This window comes from Pristis pectinata, chromosome 3 (assembly GCF_009764475.1).
Source record: "Pristis pectinata isolate sPriPec2 chromosome 3, sPriPec2.1.pri, whole genome shotgun sequence".
NCBI lineage: Eukaryota > Metazoa > Chordata > Chondrichthyes > Rhinopristiformes > Pristidae > Pristis > Pristis pectinata.
In genome coordinates, this window is record NC_067407.1 from 94,202,937 (window position 1) to 94,229,658 (window position 26,722).

Sequence of the window (26,722 nt, forward strand, 5' to 3'; positions counted from 1 at the left end):
TTTCCTGTAGTGAGACGACCTTGCTTAACCTTGCTTAATTTGCTCTCCATTAACCAATCTTCATTCTATGCCAGTATGTTACCCCAATCACATGGTCTAAATTTGTTTAACGAACTGAAAGTTCGAATACACCATATCCACTGATTCCCCTCACCTATTCTGTTAGTTACAACTTCAAAGAACTCTTAACAGATTTTCAAACATGATTTTCCTTTCATAAATCCGAGTTTACTCTGTCTAATATTATCAATATTTTTCACATGGCCTTCTACCACTTCATAAAAATAGATTCCATTGTTTTTCCTACTACTGATGACAATGTTAAGTTGTCTAAATTTGCCCAATTTTTTCTTTCTAAAATGGTGGGATTACATTTGTTACCTTGGAATCTGTGAGAACCATTTTGGAACATATGGAATTTTGGAAGAAGACAACCAATGCATCCATTGCTTCCATAAACATCTCTTACAAGACCATGGAATGCAGATCCTGGGAACTTAATTTTTCAATACTGTTAAACTTAGTTTTTCAATACTGTTAATTTCTCAAAAACTTATCATTTTGAACTCATGCTAATTTCTTTCAGCAACTCATTCCTTATGTTTTGGCAGATTTTGTGTGTCTTCTTCCCTTTTCCACTTTGCATGTCTCTTTAAAATGTAAATGCCCTGGAATATTTAATTCCCTACCTTGGTCAGTTTGCAACCATGTCTCTGCAATGACTATTAAATCATACATATTTATTTCTACTTGTACCATTAATTCATCTAATTTGTTTCATGCATTTGGATAAACAGCCTTCAAGTTTGATGGATTCGAAAATGGCTGAGTGGGAGAAGACAGAGAGTGGTTGTGGATGGTTGTTTCTCAGATTGGAGGCCTGTGACTAGTGGTGTGCCTCAGGGATCTTTGTTGGGGCCATTGTTGTTTGTTGTATATATCAATGATCTAGAAGATAATGTGGTAAATTGGATTAGTAAATTTGCGGATGACACTAAGATTGGAGGTGTAGAGGACAGCGAGGAAGGCTTTCAAAGCTTGCAGAGGGATCTGGACCAAATGGAAAAATGGTCCAGAAAATGGCAGATGGAATTTAATGCAGACAAGTGTGAGGTGTTGCATTTTGGAAGGACAAATCAAGGGAGAACATACACAGTAAATGGTAGGGCACTGAGGAGTGCAGAGGAACAAAGGGATCTGGGAGTTCAGATACATAGTTCCCTGAAAGTAGAGTCACAGGTAGACAGGGTTGTAAAAAAGGCTTTTGGCATCCTGGCATTTATTAATCCAAATATTGAGTATAGGAGTTGGAATGTTTTGGTGAGGTTGTGTAAGTCATTGGTGAGACCAAATTTAGAATATTGTGTGCAGTTCTGGTCACCGAACTACAGGAAGGATGTCAGTAAAATTGAACGAGTGCAGAGGAGATTTACTAGAATGTTGCTGGGTCTTCAGGAGTTGAGTTACAGGGAAAGATTGAGCATGTTAAGACTTTATTCCTTGGAGCAGAGAAGAATGAGGGGAGATATGATAGAGGTTTACAAAATGATGAGGGGCATACACAGAGTTAATGCAAGTAGGCTCTTTCCACCTAGATTAGGAGAGATAAGTACGAGAGGACATGGCTTTAGGGTGAAAGGGGAAAGGTTTAGGGGGAACATTAGAGGGAACTTCTTCACTCAAAGAGTGGTGGGAGTGTGGAACGGGCTGCCATCTGATGTGGTAAATGCGGGCTCGCTCTTAACTTTTAAGAGTAAATTGGATAGATACATGGACGAGAGAGGTCTGGAGGGGTATGGGCTGGGGGCAGGTAAATGGGACTAGCAGAATAATGTTTTGGCACAGATTGGAAGGGCCAAATGGCCTGTTTTCTGTGCTGTAGTTTTCTATGGTTTCTATGGAGGTACATTTATATTGTATGCACTGTCCTGACAGACCTTGGTTTATCATTACCCACTTTGCTACCTTTTATTTACCTTGTCTTTTTCTGTAACCCTCTAAACTTCCCTTCACCATTACCGTCAGCCTGCACTATTTGGTTTGAAATCTGATCTATAGGGCTAGTTATTCCATTTGCAAAACTAAAGTCACTGATTTTTTTTTTGCATCATTCATTTCTACTTTGCTTCCCACATGGAGAATTAGGACCTATTGTGCTTTCCATTTAGTTGGTGTGACCCTGACACTTGGTCTGCACTTTGACACCAAAATTTTTTTCAGGTCCAAAGAGGTAATTATGTCATATCAATGGAATAGCATGTTGAGCAATTTTTATTCCTCTCAAAATCAAATTTATATATTCTACAATGGCTTTGTGAGTGAACGCTCACTATATTTTGGCAGTGAGCCAAATGTAACTAAAAGCAACAACAGACGATGAGGCCATTCCAGTTTGCTTTGCCATTCAACAAGATAATGGTTGAATGCCATATCAACTCTATCTTCTTATCACTCATTGCCTACTGTGCCTGGAAATTCCTGTATTTTGAGTAAATTCAATGACTGGACATAAACAATGCTCTGGAGCAGAAAAATCCAAATATTCAAAATCCAAGAGTGAAAAAATAATTCTCAGTCAGTTCCAAATAGCAACCCCTTATTCCAAGACTCATCTGGTTACTCCTGGTTGTAAGCTCTCTAATCAGGGGAAACAACTGTACAATTCTACCCATTTGAGAGTTTTAAATAGTTCAGTGGGATCAATGGATTCAGTGGATTCTCCCAAATTATAGAACTGGAAGAGAATGTGTAATTATGGAACTGGTAGGGGAATTAAGGATTATGGGGAAAAGTCCACGGCCAGATGAGCCATGATCTTATTGAATGGCGGAGCAGGCTCGATGGGACAGATGGCCTACTCCTGCTCTTATTTCTTATGTTCTTATGTTAAGATTCTTGGTTTGTGCATTCAACTGATCTTGGCCACTACAGATATGGGAGCATTACAACTGGCCTTAAATTCCTTGAAGAAAAAAAGAGTCAAGGCTGTTCTGCACCATATTTCTATACAGAATAACTCCTGTTGGAATAAATAACTGCATGACATCAAGAGGTGTGTGTGTGTCTGTATTTCTCCCACCAGCCCTCCTCAGCAGGTAGTGGCTAATTTTAGGATTAATTCTATTATCACCAATACTGCTCCAGCAAGTTAGTCAGCTCTTACTTGTAAAGCCTAAATTGTGAATGTTAGGAGCTTGTTAAAATGAGAGAGAAAGAAAAACAAAAATATTCTATTTTTTATTAACTCCTCCTTAGCCATTTAACACTAACACATCATTAGAACTTCTCTGACAGATGCTCAGGGAATAAATATGCTATGTAAATATTTGTGAAACAAGAGAAATTGTTAGTTACCACAAATAGTTATACAAAATAAAAGCAAGTCAAAATAAAAACAAGTAAAAATTAAAAACACTTCTCTTTTCAGATTAAGGTGAATTAATTTGTTTCTTGGACAGACACAAGCCATGTCAAGTGAAAAATACTTGTCAGCTTACTTCAAGTTTGGCTCAGTATATCAAATCAAAAATGCAAATAGATTTCTGGTGAAGGAACAGCAACCATTTTGTTTTTTTTTAGAAACACCAGATTATTATTTGCAACTTTCAATGCCTACAAATGCTGCAGCATTCCTTTACCTTTTATTATTATAGGGCTAGTTATTCAATTTGTAAAATTAGAGTCACTTATTTTTTTGCATCATGAATTTCTACTTTCCTTTTCATATGGAGAATTAGGACTTATTGTGCCTTCCAATCAGTAGTGCGACCCTGACACTTGCTCAGCATTTTGACACCACAATTTTTTTCAGGTCCCAAGAAGTAATTAAGGAATCATGTCATATCAATGGAATAGCACGTTGAGGAATTTTCACATTGAGAAACACAGAATTATGCACTTCAGCAAGCATTGTTAATTGGAATATGATAGTTAATTATTTTAATATGTGTTCAAGGTTTTAAAAATTCATAAACTATTTCCAGTTTTGTACAACAGCATGTTAAATCACATTTAACAATCAATTATATCTTTCTAATTTAGAATTACTAATTTACAATTTTAGATCATGTTAATGCATGAAATACAGGGGATCCCCAGGTTACGAATGATGTGCTTTACAGAAATCCGACTCTACGCAAATTCTCCCACACATTTCTAAAGCAATTTTCAAGCTGGCAATAATAATAAAAAAGAACATAGTATTCATTAATGACTGATTACATTATATATTCCATGATTTTAATTATGGGTAGTGTTAGGGTAATTATTCAATGAAATTAAAGAATTATATGTGTATACAGAGCAATACGATATGGATTACTGCAGAAAATGGACATTTCTGACTTACAGAGAAATCGACTTACAGGCAGTTCTCAGGAAGGGAAACCTTACATAACCCGGAGACTGCCTGTACCAAGAAATGCAAGACACAAGCAATTCCACAGCACTGTTGCATTTCAAATTAAGGGATGTTTAGAAAATAACACTGCAACTCATTGTACTGCAAACACTTGTCACAAATATTTTGCACACCTTGAACTTGTTAGATTCTTGTTGGAAAGCTAGTTTCCTTGCTAAATTATGGGTCAGATGGCAAATTGCTTCTTGATGAATGAACTTATTGTAGCAGGACAAATTTGTATTACAATCAGCAATTTAAATTCCTTTTAAACTGTTATCACTCAACCAATCATGAAATACCAACAAAAACTACTCTTAAAGGTTGAGAGAAGTTAATGTTGAGATCACAATGTCTTATTATTCAAAGCAGTTAGGGCAACAGCAGTTCAAAAATACATTTTCAGAACAGTGATGTGATTGTTGTCTCAATGTGAGCCAACAAAGAAACAAATGCAAATTTTGTCAACAATACAATGAAGTGCTGTGACCATAACTGTACCAGGTTTGAAACTAAGAAACTTAGTTATTAGTTGAACTTGTCAAATTTCTAATACTCAGCATAGACAGACTTGCAGTTTTGTTTTGAAGAAACAAGCACAGAAAAGTTTACCAAGTATTTTTCATCAATACAGCTAAATATTACATAATCAAAATAATCTCCAATTTCACTCCTCTTCATTCATCAAGAAATATATTTTGGTTTATGGCAAGCCCAGGGTATTGATGCTCCCAAGACTCCGCAATATAAGTGCTGCTGAATGTCAAGGAAAGGCGATTCGATGCTCTCTTGTTGAAAATGATCCCTGGGTGGCATGTTGCAGTGCAACAGCTATTTGCCACTTAGCAGCCCATTTCTCGATGTTGTCCAGATGGAACACAACCCTCAGGTACTCCTAAAGTAATACACACCCGCTGAGTTCCTCCAGCCTTTTGTGTGTTTCTCCAGATTTCTGCCATCTGCAGTCTTTTTTTATGTCTCCTAAAGTAATACCTTGGGGCCAAGATGATTAACTTCCAAAACACTCAACCATTTGCTTTTGTGTTAGAAACAGCTCCAGCCAGTGGAGAATTTTTCTCAACTCCCACAGACTTCAGTTTTACAAAGGCTCCTTGATGTCACCTTTAGTCAAAAGCTGGTTTGATGGCAGAGGCTATCATTTCACCTCATTTCTGGAAATCGGCTCTTTTGTCCATATTTGGCCCAAAGCTACAATGGTTTCTGGAGATGTGCTTCTGAAAAAACATCAGTGAGCACATTATTGGGCTATAAATGCCACTTGATTGCACTGTTGATGGCATCTTCCTTCACTTCACTGATAAATGAGAGTAAAATGGAAGAGTGGGAATCAACCAGGATGGATTTATCCAGCATTTTTTTGGACAGGACACACCTGAGAAAGCTTCCAAATTGCCCTGTACATGCTTGTGCTGTAACTATATTGTAACTTGGCCAAAGGAATGGCTATTTCTGGATCACATCTTCAGCACTATAGTCAGAATGCTGTCAGGTTCTCTGAGTTTGCTCCATCCAGTGCTCTCGGCAGTTTCTCAATATATTGTGGAAGTAACTGAATTAATCAGGATTGGCTTCTGTGATGGTGGGTATTTCAAGAGCAAATGGAAATAGATTACCTAATGGCACTTATTGCTGAAGATGTTTGCAGACTTTTAAATGGTTTTGCTCAATCTATCCTATCAATGAGTTCCCTATAGTAACTTAAAAATTGTAATCCATTCACCTCGTGCTAAATTCTAGGGAAGAGAATGCAGCTCATTTAACAACTCCTCATATAATTTTCTACGTGACCGTGTAGAACGTGAACAGTTAACAATCTGACATAAAATCCTAATCAATCAAAAAATGCAAGAATGTTAAAGAGAGCATGTCAAGGTATATTACAATATGCAACAAAACCCAATATTGTGCAAGAAAACAACAAAAAAACTTGTTGGTCATATATCTTAAAAATCACACCACTGAATCCATTATGATCTCTGGGAAACAGTATGCACTTTTCTCCTCAGAACCATTTTCAAAAATGCGTCAATAATGATTGAAATGAAAAAGTTAAACATACTAAGTCCATTAGAATTAAACATTGAAAAACATTAAACAACAAAAAAACAAAGTTAATAAATCTTCAGCAGTAATCTTTTGTGGGGAAAATAACCAGCAATTGTCAAATGACAAATTTCTTTCCAGGTATTTTAACATAAGGGTATTATTAAAAAGATCAAACCTGTAATTTTTGCTGACTTTTCTTCTTGATTCACTCTGTTTTCTTCATCATCTTCATTTTCTTCCTCAAAGTCATCCAAGTTTCCAATGTCAGCTTGTTTCATACTCATTAAACTAGCCAGGCTTTGCATATCCTCATCCCTGTTTATCAGAAACATAACTAATGAAAAGCTGTGGACATATTTCAGAATGTTCATTGACAAAGTCAACATCTATCTTTTAATACTGGTTCACCACATTAATAAGTCAATTGCCTGAGAATGACCATGATGGAATAGGTGCCACACAAGTTTGATAACTGATCTGTACTGTTTCACGCATCTAAAACCGGAGCAAGAGATTGGGAACTGCAATCAGTATCAGTCTCCATTTATTAGTGAGGAAGAAGCCACCCAGGATACCAACACCCAATTCCTATCTGATAACAACAAATTTCATGTGCTCTAAGTTAGTGATAATAAATCTGATTCTGATGAATCACTAATGTCTCAAGTAAATGAGAAAGGGATCGATTTTGATTGATAACAGAAATGGTCTGTCGATGCTCACACATGAATAAAAATGGAAAAAAACTGAAAAAACCCAGAAAGTCTGATCGCACCTTTCAAGAGACAAATAAACTATATGACAGGCTATTGATCTCTCCACAGATCAATGACTACAGCTTCACAAATGCTGCCTAACTTGCTGAATATCCCCAGAGTTTTGTTATTTCAGACTTGCAACTTTTGTAAGAATAATAGCTACTTGTTGCTGGAATAACCAACGTCCATAGAACTCTGCACCAAGGAATCAATGCTGTCAGGAGATAAAGATGGCAAAAGAAAATGTTCAAATGCAATGCAACTGTCTGATACTGAGATTCTCCTAACTTAAAACTGAAAAGTGCTTTCAATGTGATGGAGACATTTATAGTAAATATTTCTCCTGCCCAATTACACATACTACAGTCAAAACAATCCATTAGCAATAGAAGGGAGAAAACTTATGAAATGTAACAAATATAAGTTTCTCCTAAAAATATCAGAATGAGAAGACCCAGTATGGACCTTTATAGATACCTCTGTATGCTGTTCTGCTTGGTAAGGCATATCTGTGGAATCATTCATTGTCCTCCCTCAATGGCTATGTGAAAAGAATTACAAATCTATCTATATGAACTTTTAATGTTGGGGGAAGAGGGCAGGAGGAAGGAGTGATTGCAACTCCAGGCTCTGTCAGTAGCTAGGCTGCAGCCAGTTACACCAGCCAACAACTGGGCAATAATATTTACATAAACGTATCCATGGTTCAACGTTAAACTAGTCTCTTTCGCAGAGAAACCATCAAGATGACTGATGTGCAAAACTAAAAATATCAGACACAACTAAAAGTACAGGGAAGAGTGAAGCAGAATCCCTGAAGCCGAATTTTGAGGAAATCTGGGGCTATTTGATCATGGTAGTCGGATACAGCATTCCTTCCCTTAATGAATACAAAGCCCCACAAAAATGTTAACAAATGCAGATCATTTAAATGGTTCTCAGACATGTTTATTATTTAAAATGGATGTCTAACAAGTTACACAACAGTACTTGCAGAATTGTTTCAGATTACAGGTAGCAATAAAAATAAAGTCTTATCAGATTAAAAAAAAGGTAAAGACTGTGAAAAAAAAGTTTATCCACTGTACAGATATTGGTTGTAAGAAGCAACAACTACTCAAGTTAGTTTAAGAGTAATTGATAAGGCTCCCAAAACAACAGATCACAAAATAACACAAATCGATAACCCAGTCTGAAGATTACTTCAAACAGTCTGGCATAAATTAACAAATGGACAAAAACACTTTAGTTGTAGGGTTACCTGCAACTTGCAATATACATTCACTTTTGGTCTCCCTGAAAGATGGCTTTTCGACACTTCATTGAAATTTATTACAGTTTTTCTAAGTGCATATCAAAATAACAAACATACCAAATTCATGCAGAACATTCAATCATCCATTTATTTTTAAACAGTTGATGCAGCATTCTAACCTGAACACCTATTCACCATGCTCTTCAACACCATCTGAAGTTTTCTTGCAAGTATAATATTATGAGCATAATTCTTCCCTTTATTTCCGAATACTCTTTCCTTATTTCACTCACAAAGTTATTTTCAACAAAAATGATCACAGTCCACAGTAAAATACCTGCTATGATTTATTATTCACTTTTAAAAGATATTATTTTTAAATGGATAGCAGCTATTTAATGACATCCATAAAAACAAGCCTGTTTAACAATTGAATCAGCCCCAACTTCAAAATGCCCACGAGCACGCCATTTTGGTCAATGACTAGGTTAGCATTAAATTCCAAAGTTATAATACTCAAATTTTAAATCAAGTAGCATTTGAAGACATTGATGAGAGATAGATTAGCAATCAATTCCTATCACAAGCCTTCGGACGTCCACAACAATCCTGACTAAACTCACTCGCACCCTGCTTCTGACAAGGACTCCACTCCATTCTCTCAGTTTCTCCAACTCTGTTATCTGTATTGTGATGACGACACATTCTGCGCTCCAAGACATCTTCTTTTCCCTAAAACTGTGGCTTCCTGTCCACTATAATTGACAGCACTCCCAGCAGTGCCTGCTCCATTTCTCACACTTGTGCCTTCAACCTCTTTCCTCCAACAGACAGCAAGGATAGGGATCCCCTTGTCATCACATTCCACTCCATCAGCCTCCACATTTAATGGATCATCTTCAATAATTTCTATCCCCATCAACATAACACCACCATCACATCTTCCCCTCCCCTTATACCGACTGCACATATCCTCCAGAACTCCGATTCATTCTTCCATATCCACCAACACCCACTTCCCTTCTCGTGAACTACAGGAGATGCAATACTGCCCTTTTATCTCTTCCCTTCACACCACCCAGGGATCTAAACAATTCTTTTTGGTGAAGCAGCCTTTCTTCCAATTTAGTGTACCACACACTTGCAATATGGTCTCCTCTACACTGAAGAAACCACCAGGTTCAAGAACAACTATTTCCCTTCAACCATTTGGTTCTTGAACTAACTGGCAAAACCCTAATCACTACAGTTTAACAACACCATGACCACTTTGCACTAAAACAGACTTTATTTTTTTTGTTCTAATTGTGTTCTTGCTTGTAAAAATTGTGTTTAATTTATGTTTTTCCTGTGAATGCTACCTATATACTATGTGCCTGTGATGCTGCTGCAAGTTTTTCATTGCACCTGTGCATACATGTACTTATGCATATGACAATAAACCCGACTTTAACATATGGGGTAACTGCTTTTTTAAGAACACCTCTATTTAGTCCACAAGGGGTTGTCTGTCACTTTAATTCTCCACACTGCTCCAACGTGTGGCTTTGTGCCTTATGACTCAACGAAAGCTCAAAGAATAGTATCACATCTTCCCTCTTGGCAAGTTGCAGCCCCATGCACTCAACATTGAATTTAACAATTTCAAATAACAAATCTTTTCACTTTCTTACAGAACTAGCTTGTTCCGAGGAAAGGTCATCAATCTTTAACGTAACCCAGTTTATTTCTCTTTACAGACGTTACCTGGCCCGATGGGTATTTCTAGCATTCCCTTTAACAGATTTCAGTTTTCCAGTAATTGGAGTATTTTGTATCTCAGTTCCAGCATTTTGTTGTTTTTCTCTCTCTCCTGTCCTCATTCATCTTCAATTGACAGCTTATCAAGGAAGATCAGCTGCAATTAACAAGCCTTCACCACCATCTCTCAGCCAGCATTACCACTTCCTGTGCCTTTCAGTCAATCTTAGCCTCCACTCTTTCACAGACATACCTTTCATTTTCTCCACCACTCCCCTTTCTCTACAACTGAAAATATGTTTGATTTCTATTTTTACCCTAATTTCTCATGCGGTCATTGGCTTGAAACTTTATTCTGGTTTTCATTCTGCGGCGGCTGCCTGACCTGCTGGGTACTCTTAACATTTTGTGCTTTTATTTACGTTTCCAGCACTTGCAGTTGTTTGCTTTTTGATTGAAGATTGGATTGAAATACAATTAGAAAATTGAATATAAGTGGCTGATAATCTCTGGTATCTTCAAACATTTTACCATCAGTTTGATCAAAAACAACATATCATGTGGAGTGTTAAAAATTAGCACATTTATACAGTGGACCCATTGTAAAATAGGTACTCAGAGGCAACGTATCCTGACATGTTTGTAAGCGGAAACAATTCTATCATGTAGTTAACTGTTGATGCAACCAGTATTCAGTAAATGAAATACCATCAATTCAAATACTAACAGAAAGAAACAAAAAAAAACTCTGGAGAAAAAAAAGAGAATTACTGAGAAGAATTAACTGGTAAGAATAAAAAATATGGAATAAACCAATTAGATGTATAATGGAAAGAAGATATATCCCACTAGACAAAGGCCAGTACTGGATCTTATTTCTAGAGCCAGGGCGGTACTGGACCTAATCACTGGGAATGTAGCCAGGCAAGTAGTTGAAATGTCAGAAGAGTTTTTGAAGATAGTGACTATTTATCTAAGGTTCAAGGTATTTGGAAAGGGATAAGGTCCAGAAATTAAGCCCTGAATTGAGTGGGGGTGGGGGAGGGGGAAATGAAGGGTCCAATTTCAATATCAGAATACAGAACTGGGCAAAAGTAGACTGGGAACAGCTATGTGCAGGTAGATTTACATCTGACAAGTGGGAGTCATTCTTAAGTGAATGAGTTAGAGTTCAGGGCCAACATGTTCATATAAAGATGAAAGGTAAGGACAGCAAGTCCAAGGAGGTTTGGCTGTTTAGGGTTATTGAAGAGTATAGAAAGTATGGGTGGATACTAACAAAAAAAAAGGGGGTGGGGGGTGGGAAACATTAGTGGTGGACAAGATTAGGAAAATCCTATGGCATTTTATCAGTACACTAAGGGGAAGAGGTAACCAGGAAAAAAGTAGGACCCATTAGGAGACAAAATGGCAATCTGTGCATGGAGCCAGAGGATTCAGATGAAGTCGTAAAAGAACACTTCTCATCTGTATTCACTAAGGAGAAGGATATTCTGGTTGGAAAATTCAGGGAGAGGGAACAGTGAAATTCTAGAACATGTTATCATTAAAAAGGAATATTAGATGTTGTGATCTTAAAATTGGGCAAATCCCCAGGGCCTGATGAGATGTATCCCAGGCTGCCATGAGAGGCAAGGAAGGAGATTGCTGGGACCCTGACAGAAATTTTTAAACCTTTGATGGCCACAAGTGAGGTTACAAATGACTGGAGGACAGCAAACATGTTATCTCTATTCACAAAGGGCAGCAGCAATAAACTGGGTAATTACAGACCTTTAAGTCTAATGTCAGTGGTAGGAAAGATAATTCTGAGGTAAAGAATTAATCTACACTTGGAAATGTTGGGCCTAATGAAAGATAGTCAGGATGGCTTTCTAAGAGGGAGATCCTGTCTGTCTAACATGATTGATTTTCTCGAGGAAGTAGCAAGATGTATCGATGAGGTCAGTGCAGTTGATGTAGTTCACATAGAATTCAGAAAAGCCTATGAGAAGATCCCACACGGGAGACTGATCCTCAAGGTTAAAGCCAACGGGGATCCAAGGCGAGGTGGCAAATTGAGTCCAAGATTGGTTTGATTATAGGAGGCAGAAGGTGAAAGTGGAGGGTTGATTTTGTGATCGGAAGCCTGTGACCAGTGTTGTTCCACAGGTATTGGTTCTGAGATCCTTTGTCTGTACAGTTGTAGATCCTAGAAAAGGGCCCTTCAACCCACCATGTCCATGCTGACCAAGTACTTATCTATACCAATCCCAATTTTTAGCACTTGGCTTGTAGCTTACTATGCCTTGGCAATTCAAGTGCTCATCCAAGTGTTTCTTAAATACTGTGAGAGTACCTGCCTCCACTACCTTTTCAGGCAGCGCATTCCAGACTGCAGCCACTCTCTGGGTGAATAAAATTTTTCCTCTGATCCCCTATAAATCTCTTACTCCTCACCTTAAACCTCTGCCCTTTGGTCTTAGACATCTCTACCAATGGGAAAAGCTTCTTACTATCTGCCCAATCTATGCCTTTCATAATTTTGTATACATCCGTCAGCCTTCTCTATACCAAGGAAAACCAGTCTATCCAGACACTCCTCATAACCAGCAGGTACTCTCACAACATTTAAGAAATATTGAGATGAGCACTTGAATCACTGAGGCATAGAAGGCAAGTGGTGGTAAATGGAATTGACCTAGATTTTTTTTTTGATCATCAGGATGGACAGAGGCCTGAGGGGCCTGTTTCTGCACTGTATGACTCCATGAAGACAATTCATTTTCTCCCAAGTCTCTGCACCTGATTGCGATATCACATCAAAATCCGTGGTTTTGGGAGGTGGAGGTAAGGAGGACCCTAATGAAGACCTTCCCTGTGACAGACAGCAGGGAGACCCTTCTTATAGTTATCACAGTTGAACTTGTCTCTTTTCTTGAAGGTGATCATAGTTACAGCATCTCTGATGTCTAATGCGATATCCTCCTCTTCCCAGATGTGGGCAATGATGCTATGGATTTCTGACTCCATATACTGAAGCCCAAATAACACTCCATCAGCTACTTCAGATAGGCCGCATGCCTGACAAAAAATCAGGCGAACAAAGGAAAATATTCAAGGATGTGCTCAAAGCCTCAATGAAGAAATGCAAAGTTCCCACCGACTCCTGGGAACCTCTGGTCTATGACCATTCAAAGTGGAGAAAGAGCAGTCAAAGTGGAATTAACAATCCTGAGGCCATGCATCTGTAGGATTTAGAGCCTTGCATAAGCAGCAAAAGAAACAGACCACCTCACAGACTATCTGCCCACCCACCCCATGAATCACCAGCTGCTCAATCTGTGGAAGAGTCTGCAGTTACTACATTGGCCTCATTGGCCACCACAGAAACTACAATGCTGGAGTGGAAGCAAGTAGTCATCTGTAATCCTGAGGGACTGCCTAAGAAGAAGATAACCACAAAATCATGCCAGAATTTGGAATGCAGAATTTAAAAAGATACCCAATAGAAGGGAACATCCACAATATCAAAAAGAAATATTCCATAGGTTTGAAGAGCTTAGCGTCCAAATGCTCAAATCATTGTTTTATGGACAGAAGGAAGAAAAAATAGCGGGTTAAGGACCAAGAAGAGACTCTAAATGCTGTAATCTGAAGCAAAAAACAAACTGCTGGAGGAACTTAGCAGGTCAGGCAGCAATTGTGAAGACAAAGGAATAGTCAACATTTTGGGTAAAGACCCTGCATCAGGCACTGCGAGTGTAGAAGGAAGAAAGCCAGTAATAAAGAGGTGAAAGTGAGGGGTGAGGGAGGTGTTGGGAGGTGATGGGTGGAACCAGGTGAGGTGGGGCACGATTGGCAGACAAGAGCCAGGTGGGAGAGGGAGAGGGATGGAGTTGGGAAATGGCAGCTGGTGGGTGAAAGGAAAAAGCAGAAAGACGGGGAAAAAAAGGGGGCAGATGGAGCCAGGTTTAGGGAGGGGAGGGTGGAGCTAGAGACAGGTGTTGCAAGGTGTGGACAGAAGAGCCTGCAGATTATGGAATCTGATAAATAAGTAAGGTGATAAGTGGAGTCAGATAAGGGAGGGGTGATGGGCAGATAGAATCAGTTTGGGATAGGGATAGAAACCCAGTAGGTTAAGTGTGTGGGTTATAGACAGATGGAACCAGGTGCAGAAGGGGAATGAAACTGGGTCACGGGAGGCTGGGTGGGATTGGATTAAAGGGGGGAGGGTGAGAGAACCTGGGTGGATCAGAAGGAGAGAAAAAGGAACACAGAGGGTGCAGGTTACCTGAAATTGGAAAATTCTATGTTCATATCATTGGGTTGTGGACTTCCAAGGCAGAATATGAAGTACTGTTCTCGTTTGTGCTTGGCCTCGCCGTGGCAGTGAAGAAGGTAAAGGACTGACAGGTCAGTGTGCGAATGAGAAGGGGAGTTGAAGTGGCATGCAACCAGGAGCTCAAGATGGCCACTGCAGACAGAGCACAGGTGTTTGGCAAAGCAGTTGCCTAGTCTATGCTTGGTCTCGCTGATGTAGAGGAGAGCACATTGAGAGCACTGAATACAGTAGGCAAGGTGTATGTGAATCTTTGCCTGATCTGGAAAAGCTGGTTAGGTCCCTGGATGGTCATGAGGATTAACGACAGCTAGGGCTACCTTTATAGTTGGCACAAAGCAGTGAACCTGACTGGGAAATGTATGCCTAACATCTGGGTAAAGAAGGAATTGTGTTCAGAAATATGCATACAGACGTACTCTATCCAGTCTTCACCATTAAAAAAGTAAGTGCAGCGCAACGTGAGTCATGAAAGAAGGAAGAGAGTTCACAGAAAACTCTAAGGGAAGGCAGGGATCTAGAGGGGAAAGAAGGTAGATCAGAGAAATGAAAAGGAGAGAGAGCGAGAGAGGAAAAAATGACATGGTATCCATTGTTGAAACATGTTTTCTTTATCCCCTTCTAAAGATTTACAATAACTTAGAAGGAACGAAATTACTTGAAACACTTCCAATAACAAAAAGATAGTATGATAATTTCAAAGGGGTTTACCAACAGGATGGATTTGATTTTAAAATCATTCTTTTATCCAACTTGCACAGAAGTACTTTGATAAACAAGCATTAATGAATCCAAGAAATAATGCTCAATGGTATGCTTTGTGAAATGATAATTACAATGAACACTGCAAATTACCATGAAACTTTAGTGCCAATAATCTAAATTTCTTCATTACAGTTTTATATATCTGCAGCATTTTATGCAAATATGGCCCTTAAAATGAAAATCCTCAATAATTTCTTCTGGAGTTGGCCAATGAAATAAATATTTTTCACTTTAAATACATAAGTATCTCACTGTAAATTGTAATATCAAATTGGTACTGTAATATCAAATTGGTTTTGGACCCCATATCTAAGGAAGATTATGCTAGCATTGGAGAGGGTCCAGAGGAGGTTTACAAGAATGATCCAGGGAATGAAAGAGTTAACGTACGAGGAGCATTTGATGGCTCTGGGCCTGTACTCACTGGAGTTTAGAAGGATGAGGGGGATCTCATTGAAACCTACCGAATATTGAAAGGCCTGGATAGAGTGGACATGGAGAGGATGTTTCCAATAGTGGGAGAGTCTAGGACCAGAGGGCACAACTGCAGAATAGAAGGACGTCCCTTTAAAACAGAGATGAGGAGGATTTTCTTTAGTCAGAGGGTGGTGAATCTGTGGAATTCATTGGGTATAATTGGGTATAATTAAAGCAGAAGTTGATAGGTTCTTGATTAGTAAGGGCGTTAAAGGTTACAAGGAGAAGACAAGAGAATGGGGTTCAGAGGGGAAAATAAATCAGCCATGATAGAACGGTGGAGCAGACTCAATGGGCCAAATAGCTTAATTCTGCTCTCATGTCTTATTCTTAACTGAATGGATAAGAAACTACTTTGGATATAACTTGCATCTAGAGCAACTTAGCAAATGTTCAATCAATCTGAGACTTACGTTGCTTTGCCTTCCCTCAGGAAAATGCAAGATAAAGAAAATTGCAGTGTGGCAGCAACAATTTTTTTAGATAAAGGCTTGAATTTCAGCTTTACATCTGTCTGTGTGGGCATGGGGCTGGCATACTGCTTCATGTTAATGCTACTGGTGGCGAGGGCTTTCCTACGGCCCGAAGGTGACTCCTAGAAAAAGAAGAAAGAGAAAATTAATGAACAGAATTTAGCTTAACAGGAAAATACACACGTGTACATGAACCAATATTTCCATCAAATTGATAACCTAGTTTTGTTAAATAAACAGGAAAATAAAATGTTGGTATTTGAAAGAAATGGAGACAAATTAACATGCCTTATTTACATATTGTAAATACACTGCTCTGGTCTTAAGCACTTAATCACCAATAACTTGTCTGAGTGAAGGCTTAATTATAAATTATTAATATCTTCAATCATATTTTGCAAGTATCTGGTGTTTGTGATAATTGAATGTAGTAATTGTGAATCAGTGATCCAACCTTTATGAACTTTACTTCTCCAAAACTGAATCACAAATATTCATGTCTGCAAAGTTTTTAAAAATCTGGAATATTTAAACACCAAATAAACAGTATATAATTATAATGGCTAATTATTCTAAAAATGCTCTTTATACAATCAATGACCATAATATCAAAACAGATTTAGGAACAAAAGGAAATGTTAAATAGAAATAGTTTTGCATTCAGATTTAATCAGTTTGCAAGCTGCAACACTGAAAATTTAGTAGTATCATAAGCATGTAGGCACACCTTGAAGTGAAAAATAATGCAGTAGTACATTTTAGCTTGAAAAAAAAATGTTGAACAATGTTAAGTACAAAATTAGGCTTTTAACACATAATTGACATTCTGGAAACATCTACTGCCTTTACTGATGTCCACTGCTAGCAGGCATATATTTCAGATATTCTGCTAGACAGTACTTGACATTTCAGTTATTATACAAGCTGAGTAGAATAAGTCAGAAATGTAACATGCCATCCTTCATAGAAAGTCTTGTTCAAGGACCATCCTTATCTGAGAGATTATGCCTGACTGCATATACAGAAACTAATAGTGCATGTAGATACCTTAAGAATGAATATAAAAATGCATCAAAACACTCGAGGATTAAGTCCACTCAGAAGAAATACTTCAGAATATGCAAATACTCTCTACAGAATTAGGTTTAACAGATTTGGATGAGTACAAACAATAAAAGGTGCTCTTTTCCCTTGCTGCCACTGTCAATCAGTGAATGTGATTAATGCCTAAGGTTCTGAAAAACCTGTTAAATTAAATAGTTCTGTACAATAAAGATCCATCAATTTATTACAATACTGCTATCATTATGGTGTTACTGCCAATATAGTTAAGTACCTCACTATCAGTAGTTGAAGGGACTGAAAACGGTTGCATGCTGCCTCCAATCTTTAAACAACGCTCATTACATCTTATGTAGCATAGATTGTTACTCTATCTTGTTTTTGTTTAAAGTCAATTTTATGCAATAATTTTGTACGGATGATTAATAAAGCATTCATTCTATTTTGTTTAATTCAACAGACTCAAGGTAATTAACTAGATATTTTCAGTGCAGTGAATCCATTATGAACAAATTTTCAAACACAATAGGGAAAAAAATTAATGGGCAAATTACAGTGTAGCTTTCATATTGCATCAATATAAAAACTGGAGCACAAAGGTGTTTATCATGGCAATGTAACATAAGTTGGCAAGCAAAGAGAGTCTCAGCACTTGGCCTTTACAACATAACACACAAGAAGCCATCATTTAAAGCTTTAAATGCAGCATTTTAAAACAACTCAGCTGCTCTGTGAATACTTGTGGCTATTTAAATTGTAACTATCATTCTACAAGGTGTGTGTGTGTGTGTGTGTGTGTGTGTGTGTGTGTGTGTGTGTGTGTGTGTGTGTGTGTGTGTGTGTGTGTGTGTGTTGTGTGTGCGTGCGCCTCTCTCTCTCTCTCTATTCAGAAGTCTTGATCACCTGCTGGAGAAGCAGATTTCTATTCAGTTCTTTTACTTCACAGAAAGACAACTACTTCCAGGAGTTCCACTATCAAAGCCAAACCTTTGACAAATTAATGCTTAGTTGTAAGTGACAAAACCAATGCAAATGGCTAATTTAATAAACCGTGAATGAATTGGAATGCACGCCCTATTAAGGTGCTAATTTGTAGATCTAAGGCATTCTCACACCTGGTAAAGCTGTATTAAAATACCAACTGCTTACTTCAACAATAGGTTCTGCCTGGGAATTGCACACAGTCTTGCTAACCTTGACCTATGCAATTTCAAAAGGTAGTAATTTCATCATGTGAGAAAATGCAAAAAATAAATAGAAAACCCTTTGTAGGTGCTTTTACATGGTTAAAAAGAGCAAGATAAAACGGCAGCACTGCATCACCATTACATCAAAACTAGAATACTCAATGTATTGAATTCAATAACAATTTTCACAGGTCACTTTTTTCCTATCCCTTTGTGCAATTTCAGTATAAATGCAATCCACAGCAAAAGGGGAAGAAAGTAATTCTTTAAGATTTGTGCAAGATAATACAGACAACTTATTAAGCAGCATACATTGGACCTAGTTCCTCATGGGTATACAAAGGGAACAGCTGCATTGCTGTGCATTTTATGATCTGTTGAGCCTGTTTAACTAAAGAGCAGGCTATCCATCCTGAATATTTATAGTCAAGTAATGAGAATTTTAACCATTGCAATAAATCCTGCCATTTTTAACTGGTGGCCAATGCACTACAGGAACAGGGGGTGGGAGAAAGAGAGCTGCTGCAGTTGATCACACATAGAGAATGGTCTCCTCAAATCTTGTCCAATTTCTATGCAAATAAGGATGTAGTAAGGATGAGTTCCTGCACCCAATCACCACCACCCATTTAGGTTCTCAATAGAGAAAGTCAGCTACAGCAAGGTTTCTGTCAGTGCACATCAATCAGATCTTTTCCTGTAGATCAACAACATTTTGTTCAGCAAACTGTTGGAAAGTGTATACTTATACAGGCTCAGAAAGTACAATGGCAATCAGGAACATCTGTGAATGCTGTGACCAATAGTCAGTCTCCCTTAATCAATGAGATTCAAGTTTTGGGAAACAAGCAGAAGAGCTGATAAGGAAGTGAACTACAGCACAACCAGATATAGGAGCAGAACAAAATTAATACTGAATTGAGAGAAAGAAAATTATAAAGGAAATCATGAAAAAAATTATATTTTTAGAACTGAAAAAATGATATTTTAGAACCTCTAAAAATGCACTGCAACAGAATGAAAATTTGACAAATTAAATTGGCCCCTTTTTGACTGGTTGACTGGCCTTCCCTCAGCAATTATGATTATGAGCCCTAACATATTGTACCAAAGGGGCAATAAATGTGAAGATTCAAACAAGTTCTTAGAAAAAAAACTGAGGCTAAGGGGCAGGTGCTGTTGGTGTGAACAATGCACCAACATGAAATCAACCAAGCAAGTGCAGAAATTTATAACTCATGGCATATCTCCTCTCTGCATGAACATGGTACCATGGTTTGCACATTAAAACAGCATGTGTTGTGAATTTGCTATTATTTTTCCAGGAGGTTTGGTCCTCATGTTTTATGTCTCCTGGAAAAAACAGTTCTCTTTAGGTGAATGGTACATTGATAACTACGAAGTGACGATAAAAGGCAGAAAGTTTGCACCAGTAACAAATTAAACCCCTTGCTTGTAATATTTAAAACCGAAAAATGATTAATTTCATTTCTTCGGAACACAGACAGTACAGTACAGGAATAGGCACTTCGGCACATCATATCTGCACAGACCAAAAAGCCAATCCAAACCGAGCCCACCTGCCTGCACAAGGTTCTGTGTCCCTCTATTCCCTGATGTTCACGTGTCTGTCTAAATGCCTCTTACATGCCGTGGCAGCGAGTCCATGCACCTACCATTGTGTGTAAAAAAACTGCCTCACAAATCTTCTTTAAACTTTTCCCCCTTCACCTTAAATCCATGCCCTCTAATATTTTATTTGCCACTCTGGGGAAAAAGACTATCCACCTTAATCTGTGCCTCTCAAGATTTTATGTAATTCCTATCAGGTTGCCCTCAGCTTTTAACATTCTGGAGAAAACAATCCAAGTTTTCCCAGCCTCTCCTTTATACCTAATATACACCTATCCCAGGTAATAGCCTGGGTGAACCTCTTCTGCACCCTCTCCAAAGCCTCCACATCTTCTATGGTGAGGTAACTGGAACTGCATACAATACTCCAAATGTGTCCTAAACCAAAGTTATCTGTTTCATTTACAAAGAACACTTTATGACTACTGGTAATGTACAAGATAAAAAGGTTTCAATTTATAGTAGAGCTTCTAAGAGTAGATCAATAACCAAAGAACAGAATAACAGCAAATTTACGTGAATTTATTGAAATGACAGTGCCCCGAGGTGATGTTTCCCTTGTGGGATGACAACCATTCCTATTTGTATGTGGAGATTGTATAAGTAAGAATACATACCAACTATTCACAAAATTAGAGGTAAATTAGATCCCTATAATCATGTACATGGTTCATTATGGAAATTTAAACCAGATGCCATCACACAATACTCGTGAAACATGATACCATCATGACAACTTAATTGAATAAAATTAATTATACTGGTCAGAGCTAGAATTTCATCACATTCTCCTAGATTGGGCACACCAGAATGAATATGCTAAACCAGTGATCTCTCCTAGTATTCAGCACAACATCCTGACCAATTTTAGAAACGAAATATGGACCAGTAGGGACAAACACCATCCATAATTTCAGGTTTTAATTATGATGTCACATGACTTGGTCAAATTCTGTTCAAAGAAAATAGAACATTTTATCTTCACTCAAATTACTGTGAATATCTTGTATTTTGATTCTTTATTTTGTTAAGGATCCCATGAGTCATTTTCTTCTCAATTGTAACACAACAAAGGCATCTAATTGGTCCAAGGCCATCATTTGAAGAACTGACAGCTCAGGTTAACTTGTATACACATGAATGTTACACAGTTGATAGTATTCTTATCTCCAAAACTAAAGACTGTGGGTTCACTCAACTTGTGGACTTACAAAGCCAATTCAAGCCTCATGCATCGAAGAAATACTCAAGGAGCATTTTGTGTCAATGTCATTGCAGAGGCCCAGAAAGAACAGCCGATCCTCTACTGGAGAAACAAAGGACTGTAGATGCAGGAATCAAGATGAAAAACACTATGATGCTGGAGGAACTCAGCAGGCCAGGAAGCATCCGTGGAGAAAAGCAGGTGGTCAACATTTTGGGTCAGGACCCTTCTTCAGGACTGAAGATAGGAAAAAGGGAAGCCCAATATACAGGAGGGAAAAGCAGAGAAGTGATAGGTGGATAAAAGAGGGGAGGCGGGGTGGGCACAGGGTGGTGATAGGCAGATGCAGGTAAAAGATAGTGATGGACAGGTGCAGAGGAGAAGGGGAGAGCAGATCCACCAGGGGATGGGTCAAAGGCAAGGAGGTAAAAAAGGGGGTAGAAAAAAGAGAGATAGGCTAGGAAAGGGGAAAAAAAGAGGCATGGTTGGGGTTGGGGATTAATTAAAGTGGGAGAATTCAATGTTCATGCCGTTAGGCTACAAGACTCCAAGATGGAAAATGAGATGCTGTTCCTCCAGTTTGCGCTTGGACTTCTCCTGGCAGTGGAGGAGGCCGAGGACTGACATATCTGTGATGGACTGGGGAGCGGGGGGGTGGAGTTGAAGTGACTAGCAACAGGGAGATGCAGATCGCGGTTACGGACAGAGTGCAGGTGTTTTGCAAAACAGTCACCTACTCTGTGTTTGGTCTCACCAATGTAGAGGAGGCCACACTTGGAGCACCAAATGCAGTAGATGATATTAAGGGAGGTGCAGGTAAATCTCTGTCTCACCTGAAAGGACTGTTTGGGTCCCTGGATGGAGGTGGTGTAGGGGCAGGTGTTGCACCTATGGTGGGGGCAGCGGAAAGTTCCCAGAGTGGGAGCGGGATGGATGGGGAGGGAGGAGAGAACTAGGGAGTCGCGGAGAGCGCAGTCCCTGCGAAAACCAGAAAGGGGCCAGGAGGGGAAGATATGCTTAGTGGTGGGGTCCCGTTGGAGATTGCAGAAGTGGCAGAGAATGATGTGTTGGATATGTAGGCTGGTGGAATGAAATGTGAGGACAAGGGGGACCTTATCCCTGTTGGGTCTGGGAGGGGTGGAGGTGAGAGCAGAGGTGCGGGAAATGGCATAGATACGGGTGTGAGCTCTCTCAACCGCCATATGGGGGAAGCCATGGTTAGTAAAGAAATTGGACATCTTGGATGTCCTGGAGTGGAAAGCCTCATGATGGGAGCAGACGCATAGATATTGAGAATAAGGGATAGCGTCCTTGCAAGAGACATGGTGCGAGGAGCTGTAATCAAGGTAGCTGTGGGCATCAGTGAATTTGACCCATCCCCCAGTAGATCTGTTCTCCCCTCCCCTCCCGCACCTGCCTATCACTCTTACCTGCATCTACCTATCACCACCTTGTGCCCACCCCACCTCCCCTCTTTTGTCCACCTATCACTGCTCTGCTTTTCCCCCTATATATTGGGCTTCCCCTTTTCCTGTCTTCAGTCCTGAAGAAGGGTCCTGACCTGAAACATTGACCACCTGCTTTTCTCCACGGATGCTTCCTGGCCTGCTGAGTTCCTCCAGCATCATCGTATTTTTCAGCTGATCCTCCACTGTGCTTTCGGTGCCACCCTCAAACTTAAACTTTCCCAAACTGTCATCATTATGGCAGAAGACCGGTAGTGCCCTGTTAGTATCTTATCAACTCACAAAGGTTTTAATTTCATTTTAAAGTGTGTGTGTGCACGAGAAAATTCAATGAGTGGTCAACACGAAGTAAGTGTGAGTAGTGGAGAGATGGGTTGAAGCAGTTTACTTAATACAAAAAAGCGCAAAACCATGTCTTTGGAATTCAAAATGTGCAGAGGGATTATAGGATTAGGGGGAAGATACTGAAAAAGACAAACTAGGTAAGGGATTTGAATAGTATAGGCTGCAGAAGGGAAGAGAAGAGTTACTAGAATGATTAAGGATCTAAAGAATAAAATATGTGTACAGATTCTCAGAGCCAGGACGCTAGAAAATATTTATAGAAGATAATATGGAGGTACTAAAACGAAAAACCTCCAAGGAGAATCAATCAGGAATTCCTGCAGGATAACAGATCAAATGGGTATGGGTATAAGATGAAAAGATGTTTTCAATAAATATTTATTTTTCTGAGAAGTCAAATTGGCATGTATCTTTAGAGAAACACATGAGATATAATTTCTGAGAGAGGATGAAAGCAAGCTAGATGGGCCTGTGGAATTTTCCAGTCTAGCAACCTCCTATATTTCTACTAATCTAGTTGGTCAAGTTTAATGTTCTGAACCGGGTGATGAGGGGATAGAGATTATGCTAAAATTGGTCACAAGTATTAAACATCAAAAAAAAACAGTAACAACAAGACACTATGAAAATCAAAGGCTTTTGGGTTACTGGTGCATAAGAGAAGTATGGACAAGTCATAAGCAGAAGTAGATAACTTTGTTGTTCAAGAAAATTTGACCCACAATTAGAACAAATTTAGCAGTCATTTCTTTGCAACAAAATTTACCTTTCATTACAATGATGTATTAAATTACAAAACAGGTATGGTGTGACAAGATATGTTGTCATACAAATGTATGTTACCAAGTTTTGACTATTAATGATGATTGGTGACGTTTTATGTCGGGGTTGGGACAGTGAGGAAGCGTGGAAAGAGGTGGAGTTTTCCCCTTTATTCAGAATGTCACTTGTCATGCAACACAAGGATAACAGAGCTTGGTGCCATCCAGAACATCGAACTGTAAGCACTGGAATAAGGCAACATTTTTTTTAAATGACGGCAGTACTTCCATTTTAGATATTAAGACAAGATGAAATTACATTTTACAGCTTTAATAATATTTTAATGGCATGCTAATTTGATACATATATAGTTTTTAAAAAACTCAAGTAATACAATGATGGCTAATTTTTTACTATTTTTATACTAGCCTCTTTATATCTTTTATTGTAAAGTGGGATTATGACAGAGTGCCATGTGTATTCAAATTCAAACATTTACCATTCTGACCTTGAATATATTTAAGTCATTTGTCACTATCTCCAAAAATCTTAAAGTACAGTACTTTGCAGAACATGCAGTGTCAAAGTCCATTCAACACAATCTTATTTCTCCAGAGAATAAGGAGGTCAGTAGACTTCACGTGACCTGCAGTGCCTTGGATTATCACCCATAATCCTATTAAAAACTGAATTTGGACAGTGAGACCACCCTGTTTCCACTGTACCAGGCTGGATTATCCAGGAGTTCTGGGTAAGGCCTGTCAAATTGAACCACAGAACCATTTTGGCCATCTGCACTGTCAACTGCCACACAAAGGCAGCTACTGTTTCAGGTGTTAACAATAACAGTTGGCCTACCTCACAGTACCAAAAATGCATTCTATATTCCTCAGAATAGTTTATTCAACTGCATCTGCTACATTTTAATTAATCACATTAATTGACCTAAGTAAAGCATTTTCCACTTGCAAAGAACAAAGAACTCTAAGTATGGCAACATTAATCCAAGACCTCCACTGCATCTTGACAAACTCTGAGCTCTTTTTAAACAATCTAACTTACATTTCAAAAAAAAACTCACCTTATATACTTTTAACAAAAAGAATTGAAAACGCCTAGGAAGAAAAATTCTTCCAATGAATACCAAACGTGCATATAGCACAAAGTTAATGGTGAACTTAGAAGTAAATGAGCAGCAAATATTTTGGATTTAGTGAAGTTTTTTGTGTTTAATTTTTAATTTTGGGTAACAGATTATCTTCCACTTTAGGCAAATAGTATCACTATCAAGCACAATTAAGCCAAGCATACAAAGATTACATATTCAGGAAAGCTCTCTTTACAGTAAGCATAAGCCAATTCAAGAAATATTCCTTTTCTTCTACCACTGCAAATTTTTCACTTGTCTTATCTACCACCTTCCAAACTCTCTCAATACAATTGGCAATTCAATGCCTATTAGTTGTTTATGATGCAGACCTATACTTATAACTAATGGAACTTAAAATACTTGAAGTTATAAACTAAAAGGTCAAATGACACCAAACAAGTATCACACAAGATAGGTGACCAAAAATGTGACAAGTTTTAAAAAGCACTTTAGAAGACAAGAAGAGAAGTGAAGAGATTAAGCAGAGAATTTCAGAGTTTTGCATTTTGGCAGCTGAACATATGGCCTCTGAAGGCGAATCAATAGTAAGGTCGCACTGTTGGGAGGAGGGCATTAGGGCGTGGGCTTTAGAGCAAAAGTAGATTATAGACAGGGAGATGCAAGGCTCTGGTGGGAGCTGGAAATAAGAATCAAAATGTCATTAAACTAAGGCAATACTCCACAAGAAGCAATGGGAATGTAAATTAAGAACTAGGCAGCAGAGTTCTGGATATCCTTCAGTTTCCTGCAGAATGAGGGAGACCAGCCAAGAGTGCATTGGTATTGCCAATTCCACTGAAATCAAAGACGTGGTGGAGCGATTCAGCAGTTGAGCTGAGAAAGAGACAGAGTCAGGTAGCAATGTGGAGACAGAACATGGCAGCCTTAGTAATGGTAAATTGGTTTATTATTGTCACGCGTACCGGGGTACAGTGAAAAACTTTGTTTTGCATGCTATCCATACAGATCATTTCATTACGTCAGTACAAGGGAAAAGCAATAACATATTGAGCTAGTCTCAATATCAAATGTCACAGACTGGTTCAGTTGCTGTGGAAAGAGAGAAAGTGCAGTGCAGACAGACGATAAGGTGCAAGGCCATGACAAGATAGATTGTGAGGTCAAGAGTCCATTTTATTGTACAAGGGGACCATTCAATAGTCTTAAAGCAGTGGGACAGAAGCTGTCCTCGAGCCTGGTGGTACGTGCTTTCAGACTTTTGTATCTTCTGCCCGACGGGAGGGGGAGAAGAGAGAATGTCCCAGGTGAGAGGGGTCTTTGATTATGTTGGCTCCTTGACCGAGGCAGCGAGAAGTGTGGACAGAGTCTATAGAGGAGAGGCTGGTTTTCGTCATATTTTGAGCTGTGTCCACCACTCTCCGATAGTACAAATGTGTTAACATGAAGCTAGTCTCAATATCAAATGTCACAGACTGGTTCAGTTGCTGTGGAAAGAGATGGAACTGGTAGCAAGTTTGAGACAGGGACCAAAGGCAATACCTGTATCTTCAATGTTTCCAATTATTACATGGAGGAAATTTCTGCTAATCCTGCATAATTCATGGATAAGAGTAAAGTCATATAAAACAGACTACACATGGAAACTGATACACTTTGGGTGACATTGCTGAAAGATAGCCTAGGGAGGGCGAGGAATAA

The 26,722-nt window shown here is 38.7% G+C and overlaps 1 protein-coding gene across 7 annotated transcripts in view; it reads right to left on the minus strand.

Moving 5' to 3' along the window:
* Window positions 1-26,722, minus strand: part of ehbp1 (EH domain binding protein 1) — a 315,890-nt gene that overhangs the window by 207,705 nt on the left and 81,463 nt on the right. For all 7 annotated transcript variants that reach the window (XM_052011163.1, XM_052011159.1, XM_052011160.1 and 4 more), the window contains 2 exons: window positions 16,196-16,377; window positions 6,642-6,781 (listed from right to left, as the gene is read on the minus strand). In XM_052011163.1, coding sequence (XP_051867123.1) covers window positions 6,642-6,781; window positions 16,196-16,329 — 274 coding nt within the window. In that variant the 5' untranslated portion in view covers window positions 16,330-16,377. The remainder of the gene's footprint in view (window positions 1-6,641; window positions 6,782-16,195; window positions 16,378-26,722) is intronic.